Source organism: Oratosquilla oratoria, chromosome 12 (genome assembly GCF_046742065.1).
Source record: "Oratosquilla oratoria isolate Oo_2021 chromosome 12, ASM4674206v1, whole genome shotgun sequence".
In the NCBI taxonomy this organism is placed as follows: Eukaryota; Metazoa; Arthropoda; class Malacostraca; order Stomatopoda; family Squillidae; genus Oratosquilla; species Oratosquilla oratoria.
In genome coordinates, this window is record NC_134788.1 from 71,911,383 (window position 1) to 71,931,189 (window position 19,807).

Below are 19,807 nucleotides of genomic sequence, written 5' to 3' on the forward strand. Positions count from 1 at the left end.
CAGAAACAACAAAAGGGCTTACATAAAGTGTTATAATAAAAAGTGTAGCGATGCTAAAGATTGAAGAGATAAAGCCTGGAAAAAATGGGGAAAAAAAAGACAAAAAAGTGACTAAATGGCAAACATACATCACACTGAGAAATGAATCTGGGTGTTGATATTTGAGGAGACGCTCCACTGGGTACCCTGATCACCCACGCATGTACTCGGCCCATTTTGCAACTAGCTCCTCCCCATTCAGGTCATGGGTGTTTATATACTCCTCTCCTCCATTTACTGAAACCATAGATCTAATTAGTAATATGCCATGAGTAGACAAAAAAAAAAAAAAAAAAAAATAATGATAATAATAATAAATCAACAAACAAATTGTCAAGGTTGTATATTCTAGATACATTTCCTTTAAAAATATGTCTCAGTCATAATCAAATTGTAAATCGATTTCTTTGCTTGCTCAATTACTATGCTGCAGGACAAGTGGGGTGCAGGGCAATGTTCCCTCTAAGCTGTGTGCATGTGCATGCACACACGTTTTACAAATAGTACACAAAGGAAAATATATGTGCACACAAGGTTTTCAAGATGAAATTGAAAATTTCTAATTAAAGAAATTAATTGTATAATTTCATAACAATTTAAAACAAAAGGTAATTTTGAGAATTTGTCAATTTCATAAAATCATGTCTTGAGATCCTTTGTATTGTGTTCTGCAGTCAGTATGGTGACCCACATAAGTACACACATACTTTGCAAAGAAGGCAAAATTTGCACACAACCAAATTTCTGTGCTCACTCACAGCAAAGAATTAAGAGGGAACATTGGTGTGCAGGCAGGCATTTAGAAGTGAATTCTCTGCGAATGTCATTAAATATAAAATCTTTAATTCAGGCTAACACCAGTAAATTTGATTAAGCTAAGAAGAACTCCAGCTCTTCAAAGGGAAGAAAATTACTTTTTCAATAATGTAGGTAACTGTTTTTATTACAAGGGATTAGGGGGGAGAACTGTTACTGTTCCAGGAGTATGAGGGTCTTAGGTTTGCCACTGCTACAGGTTCCTGAGTTTAAGCTCCAATGTAAAAGAGGCTATACCTGTTGCAAAAGTCAAACTTACAGTACTCTGCCTTGATGCAAGGTGATCAATGCTTCCGAGATTTTAGGTACAACACCACGCCAGGGTTGTCATTGGCAAAGTTGATCAAATCCTTCTCAATATGATCTCTGCAATAAAACAAAAACTGTCTCCAATGGATAACATAAAGAAAAATGGGATCACATGAAGAATTGTCACCCCAGTCTTTGACAGGGTGACAGTTCTTCATGTGGGCCATTCTGGGTTTACGATTATTCAGTTGTACAAGTTGATAACAATAAGCACAACCCTCAATCAACCTAAACTAACAATCTTTATTCCACTGTTGATATTTGGCATATTGGGGTGACAATTCTTCAGGTGGGATCTCATGGGGTGACAATTCTTCATGTGGGTGTTCTGGGGTGACAATTCTTCATGTGGGTGTTCTGGGGTGACAATTCTTCATGTGCCCTGAAAAATGTAACATTTGCAAAACTTGTTGGTCCATATTGGATGGAGGCTGTTAATGGCTGCCTCATGACCATGGGTCTTCTGCAAGAGAGAGAGACCAATTGATTGATCTCAATACGATGTACACAGGACCCACATCAATGTGGAATTTATGAGAGTAATTTCAAAGCAACGAACAAAAAAAAGGTAATAACCATTGGAAGGTGCCAAAATAGTTCTCAACACCCTCTAAACGATCAAAAATCATTTAAAAGAAACTATTTTTGACACAAAATGTGGACTGTTACATCTATGAGTATGCAAAATATAAGAATATGTGAACCTGCAGTTGTGGAACAGCATGTGTTGGGGGGGTGTCATCTTTACATACAGCCTTTAGTTTAATTTTCTTCATTATCATTTTAACATTTATAAGCAGAGCAAAACTGAGATGGACTGGACATGTGGCACTTATGGAGGACCATAGAACTCTAAAACGAGTAATGATGGGTAGAATGCCTGGAAAGAAGAATTATCTTTAACATAAACATATTCATCACTATGCAATGAATTAGTCAAAACTTACAAGAATGTTAAAATGGATCTTGTACCATTACTTTGCATTCATTCACAACCACCTGCCTTAAATCTAACTGAATCTTTATTCCCTTTGTATCCAGCTAAATCAAATAACTCCCACAACATAGTAACAGCAAGGAAAATATCCCTTGTACGAGAGGATGTGTATTTGTATGGTTTAGACCAGCCTACTGCTCACCACAATGCATATGTCCTCCTGGGGGCATTCAGTCAGAGCTCATTATGAGATAAAATGAGAGGACTGTAAACATATATGACAGCAGTCTGCGCAATACTCCCCATGTTGTGTTCACTATGGATACAACTCTCTGGCACCAGTTTACAGGGCCCCAACAAAGGGAGGGGCAGGGAGTAATGCCCTGAGGTAGGATGTTGGGGGGGGGGGGGGGGGCAATGACCTGAGGCGGGATTTGGGGGGGGGGGCAATGACCTGAGGCGGGATTTGGGGGGGGGGCAATGACCTGAGGCGGGATTTGGGGGGGGGGCACTTTTGGTGAAAAGAAGGTAAAGCAAATTCCCACTACCGTAATGCACTTTCAATGCAGGATTTATCTATCATGAGTTGTGAGTATGAAGATTGTTTTGTGGATGAATCTTACAAGTGAGTCGTACTAGTGACCATCAGATGTGGAAGGTGGTGATAGTGGTGGTGGTGGTGTGTGTGTGTGGGGGGGGGGGGGGTTCAGCACTTTTCAACTCGCCCCAGGGTGGCACTTACCCATGTTGGTAAATTGCCAGTTTATAGTAAACATAAATCGTACAGTTTCTGTTTGAAACCATTCCCTGAGCTGCCTATGGGTGACTTGACCACTTTGGAAATTTATAATGGTTTACAACTGTGTGTGTGTGTGTGTGTGTGTGTGTGTGTGTGTGTGTGTGTGTGTGTGTGTGTGTGTGTGTGTGTGTGTGTGTGTGTGTGTGTGTGTATTTACCTAGTTGTACCTAGTTGTATTTTACGGGAAGGGGAGCTATGCTCGTGGGGTCCCGTCTTCATATCTCATTTTATCTAAACTATTTTTAAATTCATGTATTGTTTTTGCACACACCACTTTCTCATCTAACTTGTTCCAACTGTCTATTACTCTGTGAGGAAAGCTGTTCTTTTTCAAATCTCTTCTATAGCTGTCTTTTTTTATTTTCTTTCCGTGTCCTCTTGTATTTCTGTCATCCCATTTTATCAGATTCTCTCTATCAGTAATTTCTATGCCTTTCATGATTCTGTAAATAGCTATCAAATCTCCTCTCTCTCTTCTTTGCTCTAGTGTCTGTAGTTTAAGTTTTTGTAGTCTCTCTTCATATGATAGTTTTGAGAGTGTTGGTGCCAGTTTTGTGATTGCTCTTTGTATTCTTTCAAGTTTTTTTATACATTTTTTTTGTACTTGGTGACCATATCGTTGCTGCATATTCCAATCTTGGTCTTATCAGGGTGATTAGGATTTTCCTCACCATTTCTTCATCCAGGTATGTAAATGCCACTTTGATTGTTCTTATTAAATTATAAGTTTCTCCAAAAATCTTATTTATATGTTTCTCAGGTGACATATTATTCATAACAATGACTCCCAGGTCCTTCTCATTTTCTACTTTTTTTATTCCTTCTTCTCCCAAATTATATGATCCTGTTATTCTGTTTTTGCTTTTTCCAAATTCCATTATACTACACTTTTTTGTATTGAACTCCATCTCCCACTTCCTACTCCATTCTTGTACTTTATTTAGATCTCTCTGTAGTGATTCACAATCTTCTTCAGTTTTCACTCTTTTCAGTAGTTTTGCATCATCTGCAAAGAAGCTTATATAGCTTTCAATTCCTTCATCCATATCATTAATATATATAGCAAACATTATTGGGGCCAGAACTGTTCCCTGCGGGACACCGCTTATTACTTCATTCCATTTTGAGTGCTGATCTCTTATCACTACTCTCATTTTTCTTTCTTGCAAAAAGTCTTCCATCCAATTTAGCAATTTACCTTGTATTCCTCCTTCATATTCTAATTTCTTAAGCAACTTCTTATGTGGTACTTTGTCAAAAGCTTTTTTTAGGTCTAGAAATGCACAATCAGCCCATCCATCTCTTTCTTGTATTATATCTATTAGCCTTGAATAGAAACATATTAAATTGGTGACGCATGACCGTCCTTGTCTGAATCCAAATTAGCTTGGATTTAGTACGTTGTTTTTTTCCAAGTATTTTACCCATCTACTTTTGATAATTCTTTCACAAATTTTTGCTATTGTACTTGTTAGAGAGACTGGTCTATAGTTGGTAGGTTCTTCTTTATTTCCTCCTTTATATATAGGTACTATATTTGCTTTTTTCCAATCTTCTGGAACTTTTCCTTCTTTTAAGGAACTGCTTATTATGCTATGTATTTTGTCTGCCAGTTCATTCCTGCATTCTTTCAGAATCCAGTTTGCTATTTCATCTGGCCCATGCGATTTTCTGACATCAAAATTACCCAAGTGTGTCAATATTTCATTCTTTGTTACTTCTATTTCTTCCATAGCGGGGACTTTTTCCTTCCACTCAATCTCTTCAGGTTGTATATTTTCCCTTGTAAACACTGATTTAAAATGTTTGTTCATAATTTCTGCCATTTCCATTTCCTCAGTGTATTCAACTCCTCCTTGTCTCAATTTCTCCAAGTCTTGTTTGTTTTTCAGTTTATTGTTTACAAATCTGTAGAATAGTTTTGGTTGATCTTTACACTTTTCTATAACATCTTTTTCATATTTTCTTTTTTCCTCTCTGCACTTTTGTACATATTCATTTCTATAACCAGTATATATTTTCCATTTTTCAGGTCTTCTGTCTTTTTTCCATCTGGTCCAGGCTTTGTCTCTTTTGTCTTTTAACTCCCTACAACTTTTGTTGTACCAGCATTTTACATATTCTTTTTCTTGTTTTTGTCTTGGGACATACTTTTCCACTCCTTTTTTGTAAATTTTTGTCAAAATATTCCATTTCTCTTCCACTGATGTTTCTTCTTTGTATATTTCTTCCCAGTTTTCTTGTTGGAAGAATTCTCTTATTTTATCAAAGTTTGTTTTTTCATACATCATTCTTCCTTTTCTATATTGTTCATTTCTTTTCATATATTTTTCTTCATTAAGTTCCAGTTCAATCAATATGTGGTCACTTTTACCTATTGGTGTTTTATATTCAATCTTGTCCACTATTCTAGGTTCAGATGTAATTATTAAGTCTAGCCTCGATGGTTCTTCTTCATTTCTATACCTAGTGTTCTCTTGTATCCATTGTGTCATTGAATGGTCAGTAATCATCTCAAGTAGAGCATTTCCCCATGAGTCATCACCACTCTTTACTGTCATTTCTTCCCAGCAGATTTCTTTGCAATTAAAGTCGCCCATCATAACTATTCTTCCTCCGTCTTCCATTATTTTAGTTAATGCTATCTTTGTGTCCTCTAACATACTTTTATATTCACTCTCCTCCCATGAGGCTGTTTTCGGAGGCACATAATTGATCACAAATTTTCTGCTCTTCTTATCTCTGTCTTCCACTTCTATCATAATCATCTCTACTGTATTCTTTCCATATATGACACCTTTCACGTTTATATCCTTCTTAGTCAGGAACATAACTCCACCCCCTTGCTTTTTCTCTCTGTTTCTAATCCAATAATTGTATGCATCATGTCCTACACTGTTGGGTGGTAGTGGGCCTTTTAATTTTGTTTCTACAATTCCCATTATGTCCGGTTCTTTTTCTTTCAAATAATCATTCAGCTCATTCAATCCTGTTATTAATCCATCTATATTTGTGTAAGACACTCTTAGTTTTCTGCCACTTCCATTGTGTTCTCTGTTTCCCTTATGTTTTTCTTTTGTATGTCGAACTTCCTTAGTTTCATGTTCACTACTCTCCAATAGAATCTCTCTTTCTCTGACTCCGTTCTGTTCTCGTTTTTTGCCTTAGCTTCCAGTCTTTTCTGCTTTTCTTCCTCTCTTTCCTCTTTATTCATTTCTCTTTTTATCCATATCTTTTTGTATTGTTCACTTGTTGCTAGTTTCCCTGTTTTGGATAAGATATTCTCTGCCGTTGTTTGTGACTTGAATTTAATCTTAATTGGTCTGGTCTTGTCTGTGCTATACTTTCCGAGTCTAAATTTCTCTTCGATTTGTTTCATAATTTCTGGCTCATCTTCCTGAACTGATTCTAGTAATTGGCTTACTTTTTCATTTTCCTCTTTGATTCTTGTGGTTCTATCTGTGTTGTGTTTCTCTTCCATTCCTAATATAATTATACATTTCTTCTTGTCTGCTAAATCCCTTACTATATTCTCCTTTTGTCTCATCACTTTAATAACTGAGTCTTCAGTATGTTCTTTCAATTGCTGTTTGACTATGTCAGTGAATGAAATCTTATTTCCTTCTTGGGTTTTCTTCCAATTTTTACTTTCTTTAGCTATCGTTTCTCTGTTTTCTTTACTATTCTTCTTCAATTCCTCATTCTCCACCTTTACCTCTCTTAACTGTCTTTTTAGGTCTTCTATTTCATCAGTTAAGTTTTTATTCGCCTTTTCCAGTTCTTCCAATCTTTCAACCCTTTGTAAAATGGTGTTCATATGACCTAACCTACTCTCCAAGTCCTCGATCACCTTATCAACCTTCTTCTCTAGTCTTGTCAGTCGGGGGGGGTTTGTGTCCCCCCCACTCTCTTTAAATCCCTTGAAAATATTCTCATCACTTTCTGCTATATTGCTCCTATCTATACCTCTAATCTTCACATTCCTATTAGACATGTCGTCATCATCCAACTCGTCTTGGGGTCGTTTGTCTACCTTTCGGCGGCCCGTCAGGGCCATTTCCTCCACCTCCTCATTACCTTCCATTTCCCCAGCAATCCCTCCCCCTCTCCTCTTTCCTTACTTTCCCACTACCCCACGAGCAATTTCCCCCCACCCTGCAAATACAAAAAGGCACTTCTCTTTGCGTTGGGATCCACAATCTTCACTTTTCTTCAGAACATTCTTCAAGCCGTCCGTTCGTTGAAAGTGTGTGTGTGTGTGTGTGTGTGTGTGTGTGTGTGTGTGTGTGTGTGTGTGTGTGTGTGTGTGTGTGTGTGTGTGTGATTTACCATGGTCTTTGGATCACGTGTTGAACTCATGATCGACAGTTATTTCCCGCCCAGAAGAGAGCTCAGAGCTCATATATGACCAATCTAGGTGTGTGTGTGTGTGTGTGTGTGTGTGTGTTTACCACCTCCATGATTCACCATGGTCTTGAATCACATGTTGGAATCATGATCAACAGTTATTAACCTCCTGGATGAGAGCTCAGAGCTCATTTGAGTGATCTATGGGTAATACTGTAACCTTACACGCAAACACATGCACACACACCCATCTCCCCACCCACAAGAGTTGGAGTAACACCCTGCAGTGCAGTGATACTGAAATTATTTCAGCCCTGGGCAGGAGTCAAATCCGGACTGCCGTAGTGGCAGGCGAGAACTCTAACCACAGTGCCACAAGGTGTGTGTGTGTGTGTGTGTGTGTGTGTGTGTGTGTGTGTGTGTGTGTGTGTGTAAAGACCAGATATACAGTGCTGCTGGAGATCCTGTGCAAGTGGGTGGCTCTTTTTTTGTTTTTTTTTGTTTTTTTTAGAAATGCACATCTATGCAATATAGCAATAGAAAATTAAATAATAACTTTGTAAATTATAATACATCAACACAATATGTTTTTCTTGGCAGAAATCAATAAAAGAAAAAATTGCTACAAGTGACACACTAATGAACAGAACAACTATGACTGCTTGAGATGCCATCTTTGTTGTGATAGATGCAAAGGTCAAAGAAATAAAAGTATGATATATTCGTCTAACGTAACCAGCAATTAGTAATGTGGTACACGTAATTCTAGAGGTCATCAAGGTCGTTGTCATCATCAGGGATGTTGATGGCCCGTTTTGTCATCCGATTTGACTGATAGGGGTAGAGTTTCATAGCTTGAAGAAAATCATGAAGGATTACAAAGGATTACAAAGGTGGAGCATGCGAACTGGAGACCTTTTGGTCCATAATTAGGTCGTATGCAAAAAAAATGTATAAAATAAAAATTATACTAATATAAATAATAATAAATAATACACAGGTATAGTTAAATAAACAAACAGGTAAATAGTAATAATAAACTGATAAGTAATAAATATGGAAATCAAGCAAATAAGACAAATAATAACAAACAAATAATCAAATAATATAAAATAAATGGCAGTCATTACAGCACCTTGCTTAAATGTTTATCTAAACGAATCTTAAAGCTTCGAACTGAACTACATCTCAGTTCCTTGGCACTGTTTTAAAAATATGTAGCTTGGTGACATCACTTGGAGAGGGAGAACACCCGGTACACACCATCAGCACCATTGTCTGTCAAACTGACAACACTGACAGGACTGGAGAGAAGACAATATGGCATCTCGAACCTATTGTCACAACTCCACTCAGTGGTGTATTTGCTTAAAACATTTTTTTCTTATTGATCTCCACCAAGAAAAGCATATACTACATTGATGTATTACAAGTTACAAAAGTGAATATTTAATTTTCTATTGTTATATAGGTGAGTAGTTCCAGAAAAAAATAGACATCTTTATTTGCTTGATGATTATACTTATTCTATGGTCACTAGCTAGTGCACACCATATGGAATCATTGAGTGACATACATTGGGCCCACTGGATATAGAAACAATGATAATGGGGATGGCAGGATTTGGTAAGTCCTGCTGGTTTCTGGCATCTTTTAAAATGATCACAGCACCCCTGGTAAAGACAATCCAGTTCTATTCCAGTATCACACATATGCGTTTTACACAGGTTTTTTTTCCCATTAAAATGATTTTTTTCTATAGGATGATTATGTTAGGTTAGGCTAGAATATATTAGGTTAGGAGCTATTGGGTATTGTAGATTTCATGTTATATATCCATGTTTGCATGATTCTGGAACTTATCCTTTTCTTTTGGCATCTGAAAGATCTATTTCTCCTATAGAATGGTTATGTTAGGTTAGGAGTTACTGAAAAACAAGTTTCATGTCAAATATCCGTGTTTGTGCGACTCTGGAATCTATTCCTTTTTACAATTTTTCAGCCTGAATGTTGAATTGCAATTTTCTCAAAATCCAATCACTTTTTTCATCTTAAAGACTTAAAAGAAACCTGTTCTGCATATCTTTATTGTCTACCACACTCCTGGAGAGTAATAGTATAGTTTTGTTATAAAACCATAAACACCACATTCATTCTATATATGATATACAAATTCATTAGAGATTACAAATTATATTCTATATCTGGTAATCGTTTTATGACCGAGTATTCAACCAAATGTCATGATTGATTAAAAATTGGTATAAACACGAATAGGCTGTGAACTTGCCTCATTCCTCTGCTTCCTCCATGGTTTTTCCGACATGCCTCGTAGTTGCCTTAAAATAAAGACAAATTGAAAGGCTTAAAATAAATTGGATACTATGTTATTAAAGATAATGATACAATCTCAATGTCATGAAACTGTCACTTGTCAGGAAATGAACTGTGGCCAGATCATTGTCTTGCAATGTGGTGAATACAACGTATTACTGTCAGGCCCTACATGTAACACAACCTTCAGACTACCTTGCAATGCCAATGGGTCAGTAACTCAAGTAATTGCCAAATGGCCAACTTCATGAAGCTTTGTTTTTAAAGCTATGCCTATGTCTAATCTTTTCTGAAGGCCAAGGTAGTGCATTTACATGTACCATGTGTAATGTATATCAAAAACCTACCCCTGCATACAACAAGTGTACAACATGAGGAACACAACTGAATCTATTCAACTCACATGCTTGATGAATAACCCTTACTTCATACGTTTCCCATCCTTGTAACGGATCTGCCTGTTCTCGTACTGCCGCCCTGCGCAATTTCGATTCTCTATGTTTGCTCGGCCAGTAACAATATGACTTTTTCTCCTTTGCAAAGATCAATTTTGTTGGGACCATGTCTACATTAACCTCATCCACAAATACCACTACAGAATACATTTTATCTTCACCTACAATACAGAAAGGTACCCGCTGTCAGATTACTTGCAACTATCAATAAACATGGAAATTTGACAACTTCACCTTCCATGTATAGCACCAAAACCGAGAAATAATGGATGAGGACTAAGAAGTTTCATTCTTGTTCAAGTGACTCCAAGCAATTTATCATATACAGCAACATTCAAAGGCATTGTGATGATCTAGGCCTATATCACATGGCTCCTACAAAATTTTAGTTATCAACTAGAGTCCAACCCTGCAATTTAGGTTGTGAAAATTAACCCAAGTGTCCATATCACCACAGTAGTGAAGACAAAAATGACAGACAATGGTGAAAAAATGACCAGATGGCATGTCTGGAGATACTGAGAGCTGAAACTACTAACTTCCATTACACGTAAACACACAATTTTTACATGCACCTACTCTAACCAACAGACTTAGTATAGGCCTATATTGGGAGAGGGATAAAAATATGTAAGTGCTCTTCAGATTCATCAAAGGTACATGTACATCATATACCGGGCACATACATGTACTGACACTATTGTTCACAAAATGCATTTTTTATAAACGGGCATGCATGCTCTGATATCACATTGATGTTTACCAATAACATGAATAATAGACGAGAATTTTGCCCATCCAGGTAAATGAAAAGTTTTAAAATTTAAAGATATCCATCCATAAACATGTAACCAAAGACTATAAAAGAAAGACAGGAAGGGTTCGTAAGGTGTTTAGCAAAAATATGTAGCCAGAATTAATGCCAAATACCGCTAGACTATTGGGGTTTTAACGCCATCTATTGAGCGGTTGAAAAATTAAAAATCGAAGCGATAGCTATTGTTGCCATTTTATTGTATTTTATATATTTTTAGAATTATATATTGATTGATATTTTCGGCCTTGTATATGATTATTATTTTAGTTCAATACTTTTTTTTTTTTTTTACTTCATTTGTAACCATTACTGTGTAAATAGTATTTGCTATTTTCTTGGTGAGCTTGTTTACAATAAGGTAGTAGCAAGATTCATTCTGAAGGATATTCTTAACAACTGCGACATTGTTTCCAACCTTGATGCAGTTGCTACCCTGGTATGTTGAAATCAATCCTAGGTTGCTGCCTAGACTCGCATGTACTTCTTTGTAATGAACACTGCAACAAAAACCAGCTGGAATAGGGCCTGCAAAATGCTTTTTATCTCTTTTACCAGTAACAGCTGCCTGTTCTTCCTTGGGTGAATTGCAGAACATGCTGTACTCAGAAAGGCTTCGAATAACCTGCTGAAGAGGGAACTTGGGTTTTCGAACCAACTTCTTCAACTTCTGAAGGAAGTGTTCAAGTGGGAAGGCTGAGACATTATTTAAAATGCCAAACAACCTGACATCTTCATGCACATTATGGACAATTTGATCCTTACCATACATGTCTGAAAAATTTTGTACAAACAATAGACTGAGCTCAAGGGCATAATTAGAGTACTGCAATGAAAGTGAAGGACTCAACATAATGTAGATAGCAACAGAAAGCAAAAGGAAGTTTTTGTACATCTCATCAGGTAGCTCGTCAGCTAAAACAACAGGCTCCGTATAAAGTAAGAACTGACGAAATTCAGTAGCTTTCCAACAATCCTTCTCCTGAATTGGTCTGGGTTTTTTGGCAAACTCTCTAGGAACATAGTTCCCCACATTGCATAACAAGTCTGACAAAACTGCAGCAGTCCTTGAACCTAACCTAACACTTCGAGGACTTTTGAACCAAAGATTAAGCAGTCATCTAGTGACACCAAGGCACACAAGGTGGAAATTCAGAGAGGTCTACAAGGGGTGATAGGCCAAGTTGATGCTCTTCAAATTCATAGTCAGTCCTGTGGGGAGCATCTAGTACCAGAAATGTCATCATCTTCAACCAGACACTGACTTGTTTGCATCTTTGATAGCAGCCACTATAACCAGAATGCCCCTTACAGTTCTTAACAAAGGCTCGGGCTGGTGCATCACAAATGAATGCTGAAATATGAACTGGTATGACTACCATCAAATGTAACACCTTCACGTTGGACAAGTTTCATATCTTCAATGAACGGTTTCAAGAATGCAGAAGGAGGATCATTTGGCCTTAGAAGAACCATAAAACAACCCTACAATAAATGGGTCTTTGTGAACTGGATGCTCTGGCATGCCTAAAATAGGCCAGAACTGATCAGGTGAACTCTTCCATATTGGCAACCCATCAATGTTAAGCTGAAGTGATAAAGTTTGAGCTGCCAATGATGGATACATTTTCAATCATGAAATTATTCCTGGTTCCAAACCAAAATCATAGTATGACCCACCAGCAACCTCTCTCATATCTGTTACTGTCTCAGTGCGCATTAATGTTCTTGGGTCTTTGGGAAGGTCAGGATGACTTTTCCATAATATGCCAAGAAGGGAATACAGGGCAATGTGTGAAATTTTAAATTTACGGGCCCAGGCCATTCTGCCAAATTTTTACGGATACATTCAGTTTCTCCCACTTCGTCCTCCGAGTCAGATGAAGAATAAAAAATTTCATCTGAAAATTTGATTAACAAACTTCCTGCATAACCATTGTCAAGGTCACCCATATCACCAACCGAATAGCCAACTGCATTCTCATATGTCGAAATGTAATCATGCAAGGAACCAGTCGTGCCAGTACTTCCACTATTATACGTCATGGCTGTTTAAATGATCAAAACCTTCTTGAACAAAACAAAGTGAATGATCATCAGCAATGCTCTCGCAGCTGTCCAGACTATATTCAGATACAGCAGGGATGGTAAAAACTAAAGGCATTTCACTTTTATCATTATTTTTACAGCTATCAGCAATTTCCAGAAGATGCTGTGAAACACCAGCTAAAATGATTCCTTCTACGATGAGTCCTATACTCAATAATAGGACACAGGTTTGAACTCGGCCATTTTCAATTTAAAAACTGGCTCTAAATCCAAATGCAAACCAATAATATAGTCATGTACGTATGCCAACAAAATATCTAATATATAAAAACCCAAGCCTTGGCATGCTAGATTTAGGCCTAGCACCTATACTGCAAACACCATTGATCCAATCTCACTGTCTGTCTTTAAGTTTAAGGCAGAGATGCCTAATCCCAGTGACTAGCCCAAAATTATAAAATAGCTTGAAATCAAGTGCACGGATGGATGGATGGATGGATGGATGGATGAATGGATGGGGGGGGCTTTCTTCTGTACCACACAGCAGTCAGCATTAATCAGGGTGACCTAGGCCTAGGCTACATGCATCCCTACATAAACATGTTAAAACTAGAACGCTAGACCTAAATAGTTGTTTACGTAGTGTGAATGTACGTACTCTCCAACAGCAATCATAGCAGTGTGACTAATCATTCGGCCTACATAACCTTGCATGCCTACACTCGCGCTGAGCAAGCATTACCAAGTCTCGTTGCACGCATGGAAGACACAGGCTTCGATCATGAAGGTATAAACAGGACTAATTCAAATCAGAACATATAGTAAACTACGATGAATCGTCAAAAGGATGATCCCAAGGCAAGACGTCCATTACTTTACCAGAGAAAACTTACAGAATTTGACGTGCTGAAGCAGTTCACTCTAACGGACTGTTCCAAAAAATGGCGCACTGGCGGACTGTGGTTTGGTAGCGCGATTCGAACAGTTTAACAAATTACATGATTTCGCGTAGGTTTGAAATCAAATGTCAACATAAAGGTATTTCAAAATATGAAAAAACCTGTGACTAAACAACTGTAGGACTAGAGGTGGAAAATACGTAGCATGCTTTACCACATTCGGAAACTGTCAGATTTGATCGGCACCCTCCGAGTCGTCAATAGGATCCCCGCGATCGACTGCATGATGACATATTGATGATAGGGATCGAGGCCTAGCTTTAGTTAGGCCTATTTTGAGCGGAATAATTACATTATTTTTACAGTTGATACTACTTACAACCACGTGCCCAGAAATACAGACTACTGGTAGGAATATGTTTCTATTTAAAGACGATAGAGGAACAGGTATAATATGAAAATAGTAGTTTTCAAACTCTGAATAACTTAGACAGATGTATCATTAGGAACATTAAAAACCTGGAGTTTCTCTTTCCGGTCCGCTCATATGCGATATTTTTAATATTGACAACTACAAGCACCCGGCTCCGCCGGACCTGGCTACGCCAGGTGTGCTTGGCCTTCGGCGAGGCGGGCTCCGCCCGTGGGTGCTTCGCACCCAGCCCTTCGGGCATTGATGATACACATAAAAAAGTTAATAAAACCAAAGATTTTCATCTGCCTTTTACTTAAAAACACCTTAGAACTATACATTTAATGTAGTTTCTTCTTTTTTCTCTTGGGTGTGAGTTCTTCTTCGCTGTCCTCTTCTTCGCTGCTATTCTTTCTCTTTACGAAATCCTTCAACATGGTTTTAATCTCATCTATTTCGTAGACAATCTTTTCAAATCTTTCTTCGTTTTTGGTATCCTTAGCTCCGATCTTCTCCTCAATCTCCTCCTCAATCTTCTCTCCAATCTTCTCTTCGATTTCTTCAATTTTATCCACCATTTCCCCTCGACTCAAGTAGTTCTCTTCTTCGAAGAGTTCTTCTGGTAAGATCATCGCAGCTACTTCTCCTTCTGTTTTCTCGAACACAGAACGTGATATGCTGACTATGGATTGATCGGGTTCCTCTTCTGGTATCCTTGAGGTTTCAGAGTTATCTTCAAAGATTAAATCCTCCAAAGAAGAAACTTTACTTTTATCCACATCACAGAACACCTCTTCATAAACGCAATTCACCCAAGGTCTCAACTCGTATTCTTCCCCTTTCTTTGTATATCCTGGAAAAACTATGAGGGAATCGTGGCTTGTAACTCTAGAACACGCTACGTATAGTTGACCGTGTGCGAAGCACTGTGATGAATCCAGTAGCACACCACATTTCTCAAACGTCTGCCCCTGGGACTTATTTATTGTCATAGCGTAACAGAGTTTGACAGGGAACTGGTATCTCTTGAAGGCTACAGGGGTGTCTGTTGCCTCTAAAGTAACTCTAGGAAGTAAGATCTGTGTGTTCCTGTACACACCAGTTAAAATCTTTCCAACAATAACGTTCCTTCTCAAATTTGTTACCATAACTCTAGTCCCATTACAGATTTTCGGAGGGCAAATGTTCCTCATAACCATCACAATTGCTCCTTCCTTCAACCTTAATTTGTGTGGAGGAATGGAAGGCCTATCCATAGAATTGAAAACTGACGCCTGAACGTCCATCCCTTCTATTGATTCACAACCGACATCTACGCTCATGTAAACCACTTTCTTACCAATCACTTTATTGTACACAAACTCGTTAATGATTTTGACGTCGTTGTTCGTGGGAGATATTATAGCTCTCTTGTCAAAGAAAGAGACGTTAAATATGTTCTCTCCCATTCCTCTGTACACTCTTTCAACTAACTCTTCTCTGCTGTCAACTAACACCCCGAAACCTTCTCCGAAGTGACACTCTTTGTACTTTCCTTCTCCAACTTCTAATAATTTCTCTGCAAAGTTTATGTTTTCTTCGTCTTCACTCTTAAGTCGAACGTTCTTTATCAGTTCTAACTCTTCGAAGAAAGGCCAAAAGTAACTTGATTTCAGACAACTGTTCAACTCGTCGTTCTTTCCTCCTCCTCTTACAACTGGTAATATCTGTCTAAAGTCTCCAGCACAAACGAACGTCTTTCCTCCCATGAAAATATCAAGACCGGAAAGGTCCCTCAAAGTGATATCCAGGGCTGAGATTGTGTTCTTATTTGCCATCACTGCTTCGTCCCACACAATCAAAGAAGACATAAGAAGCAATCGAGCTAGTTCGGACTTGTGCTTTATGTTGCATGTTTTTCTTTCGTTATGTTCCATCAGTGGTATCTTGAACATATTATGGGCAGTTCTTCCCCCGTGAAGGACAGTAGCTGCTATACCCGAAGAAGCCACAGCTAAAGCCACTTTACTCTTCGAACGAACTGTGTCTAGAAGAAGATTCAAAAGGAAGGACTTTCCTGTCCCACCAGGTGCATTTAAGAAGAACGCTTTGCTTTTGTTTTCCGTCTCACAACCAACACTTTCAATGATTTTATCGTAACAAATCTTCTGCTCTCTGTTTAATAGAGGGAGAGCTCTCTCCACTGTCTCGGACAATTCTTTAGAATTATAGGCTTTCTCCCTCCTTATCACGTTTGAAGACTTTTCTCCATTTCTGGAAGAAGGTAAGCCGTAGTGGACTATGTTTCCTCCTCCACAAATGAAAACTTGTTCTTGGATGTCGTCAAGAGCATCGAGGTATATTTCGTCGTTGTAATCCTTCAACCCTCTAAGATATAGAAAATCACTCGAGAAGAGATCATTTGTTTCTTCCCAGATATCTTTCTGGTCTTCTAGATCCGAGAACACTAACATGCTAGCGTAAGTCGAACGAAGTTCTTTGCGGTCATTTGTGTAGTTTATTATCTCCAGGATAGTCTGTTTCCAAGTCTCTTCATCTTTTAAAAGACCCATAGCCTTAACGGCTTCCCTGTAAGTTCCGTAGAGTACACCGTCCACCATCCTGAGGTCTTCGAAGGATTTGGGACCTCTCTTGTGGGTTAGAAGCATTCTCATATAGAACAGTTCTACTGTCTTGTTCGTTACAGCTCTTATCCTTCCAATAGCGTGAGTGTTACCTTTCCTCTCCTCCCAACATGATTTCGGAATGCTGTACTTGAAGTAAGCAGCTACTTCGTTGTAAGTTAGGGTGGCTGCGTATTCGTTAACGCTACATAAATTCAAAAAATCTTTCAACTGAGTGTCTCTGTTTGCCTTCTTTTTTATGTCTGCCTTTGAGGAATCGGCGTTGAAGAATACTTCGTTTTCGTCCTTTAAATGGAGGTCCAGATTCATAACAGGAGGGTAACTACTGTGTATGGGGAATCTGAATATCTTCCAAGTTGCTTCGTTGGAGTTAACGAATCTTGCATCCGTGAAGTTCTTAATTTCATTGATTTCTTCGCTTCCCTCGGTTTTAGTGAATAGAACTCTGTCACATCCTTTGTTGACGTACTTTGTAACGTACGCTATAGCCTTAATAGAATTTGAACACTCTACGTTTATGTGAGAGTTAAATCTCAAGCAAAGATAGGGGTTGTAAGGCACCACCCATGAGTTGTCGATAGTTACTTCCTGTCCCTTTAACTTTTTCACAAAGGAGAAACCTCCTTCTCCCACAGCTCTTCTCCTGTAGAGAGAGTAGCCGTTGTTTCCGAATTTTATCGTTGAACGGCACTGTTTCGGAGAATCTTTCTGGCACGTCCCTCTATCGTTTTTCTTCCCATTACAACACACGGAGCTTTCATCGTAGCCTATGCACGGTCCGTGTATCATGTTAGTTAGTGGTAACAATATCATGCAGTTCTGGGTGTTTTTTGTTTTGTTTTTTTTTGTCGGGTATCTCGGCGGATATTAGGCTCGAAACGGTATTTTCGGTCACTTTACGTTTCATCCATAGAAGAATGTGAACGTGAGGCAAGCCTCTTTTCTGCCACTCAATGCTGTACAAATGAGCTGAGACTTCTCCGAATATTTTATCTGTTAATAACTCTCTCATTAGTTGGTCTACCTTGAGTTTAAAAACACGACTAACTATATCTGGACGATTACAGACGTTAATAGTGTCGCCGTATAGTGTCAATTCTTTTCATTTCGGATTCATAGTGAAAGTTATGAAAAAATCCGGAGAACCGTATCTTGACACAAAACTTAACGCATCCTGTTGCCTCTCTTTCATGTATCTCGGGCCTCCCACGAAACACTTAGGAAGTAGCACTCGTTGTCCTTTATGGGCTGAAACACTCTTAAGAATATCGGACCTCTCTTTTCTGATTTCATGTTGGTTAAAACGGATATAATCTAATCGATTTGATTCAGCCTTCACGTAACAGTCAATAACGAACCTCTGGAACAGTGTTCGACATTGAAAGAGAGCTGTGAAACAGTTCTCTCTTTCCATAAACATAGAAGCGTAATATGCGCACGGAGAAATCTTCTTCTCGTTCCCAGCTTTGTTAGCCTTCAGAGACCGCAAAAGATACGTGTAACCCATATCTCCGTTGGGTATCAATAAAGGGTACTGGAACGGATCATAAAAGAAACTGGTGTGATCCACAAACCTAATTTTATATTTCGAATCCTTCTTGGGACTGGTTATCTTTATTAAAAGAGGATCGTGCTCGTCGTCTAGATTCACTATACCACCCACAGTCACATTTGATGTCGGAAGGTGGTAAACTCCTTTATGTTCCTCCGTTTCAAAGTTTTCAACCGCTTTAAGTTGGAGATTCATTTGTGGTATCTCTTTATGCTTTTCAATATGCAATGCTATCAGTTCCCTGGAGTTTTCTATTTCAGACAAAATCTGTCTCAAACACTTATTGTTTTCGAGAAGGTAGTTGAATATTATACGAATTATCTCCTCGTTCTCGTTGTACTCTCTTTCTTCTATTTCTCTTCTGGATTTAGTTGATTTTTTCTCCTCGCTTATAGGTGCTTCCAAAAACAACTTAGAGACTTTATAGGTTCTGAGTCTAATTTGTTCCTCTCTACTGTTATAGAAATAGAGATCTAGGAAGTTATCGACAACCCCGTTAGGTCTTCTCCGTGTTAAGTCCTTTACGTCTCCGTTGGAAAACTTTTCTTCGTCCGAAAACATACCTCGAGTCTCCTTGTCTCCCACTAATAACTCTGGCCTCACATAACTGGTTCTGTGGTATATAGCACCCTTTATCTTGTACACCATAGCTTTTTCAGCTGCATTTTCCAATTTCTTGGATGTTGCAAAGGAACTGAAACTAAAGACAGTATTAAACCCGATTGTGTTCTTAAGAAATCTTTTAGAAAGAGGGGTAACACCTTCAAATAGTGATTTGAACTCTTCGTTTTTTATCTCAGAGGGTTTCACAGCTGGGATTTGTCCCGATCTACAACACAAACCCTCTGTCTCCCTTTTCCACCTTAAAGCATCACAGTACTTGCACTTTACGTCGCCAAGTTTTCCAATGCTGTGTTCCACAACGTCGTAGGTGTCCCTTATTCGTGCTTTCAAACCACTACAGTCTTCTTCGTAATCCGTCATTTCAAGCTTTATCCCCCCTTCCCAATGTTCCTTCTTTTCCTCCCGGACTTTTTCGAGTAACTTCTTATCTCTTCTGTTACTAACATTATTCCTTTCTCTTGTCTTGCTAGTATCTCTTTGTATTTCTTCATTTTCTCTCTGTTATTTTCTCTATTGGCTCTAAACGTCTCTGTCTCGAGAAGTCTTTGTTCCCTCTCTTCCTTTTTTCCTCCTTGAAGCTTCTACGGCCTCGAGTCTCTTTCTCTCTAATTCCTTCGCCTTTGCTGTAGCTTCTCTTTCCTTTTCTTCGGCTAACTTCTTCTTTCGTTCAGCTTCCTCCTTTCTCCGCTCTGTTCTTTCTTTCTCTTCTGCTTCTAACTGTATTCTTTTCTTCTTCTGTTCTGTTTCTCTTTGGACCTTCTTTATAGCGTGTTTGTTCCTCTTTTCAGCCACTTTGT

At 38.4% G+C, this 19,807-nt stretch overlaps 2 protein-coding genes across 7 annotated transcripts in view; both read right to left on the reverse strand.

Moving 5' to 3' along the window:
• Positions 1-13,862, reverse strand: part of LOC143032005 (uncharacterized) — a 529,471-nt gene extending 515,609 nt beyond the window's left edge. For 2 of the 6 annotated variants that reach the window (XM_076196459.1, XM_076196460.1), the window contains exons 1-5: positions 13,793-13,835; positions 9,538-9,586; positions 1,403-1,546; positions 1,115-1,221; positions 129-276 (exon numbers count right to left, since the gene is read on the reverse strand). The gene's annotated coding sequence lies outside the window, so the exon portion shown is untranslated. Of the gene's footprint in view, positions 1-128; positions 277-1,114; positions 1,222-1,402; positions 1,547-9,537; positions 9,587-13,792 lie in introns of all 6 variants that reach the window. The other 4 variants (XM_076196461.1, XM_076196463.1, XM_076196462.1 and 1 more) reach the window with 4 other exon arrangements.
• A 4,074-nt stretch (positions 13,863-17,936) lies between these two features.
• On the reverse strand, positions 17,937-19,370 carry LOC143030513 (uncharacterized). Its single transcript, XM_076193664.1, has one exon. It carries the CDS (start codon positions 19,368-19,370, stop codon positions 17,937-17,939), a length of 1,434 nt encoding a protein of 477 aa, XP_076049779.1.
• Positions 19,371-19,807: the final 437 nt, after the last annotated feature.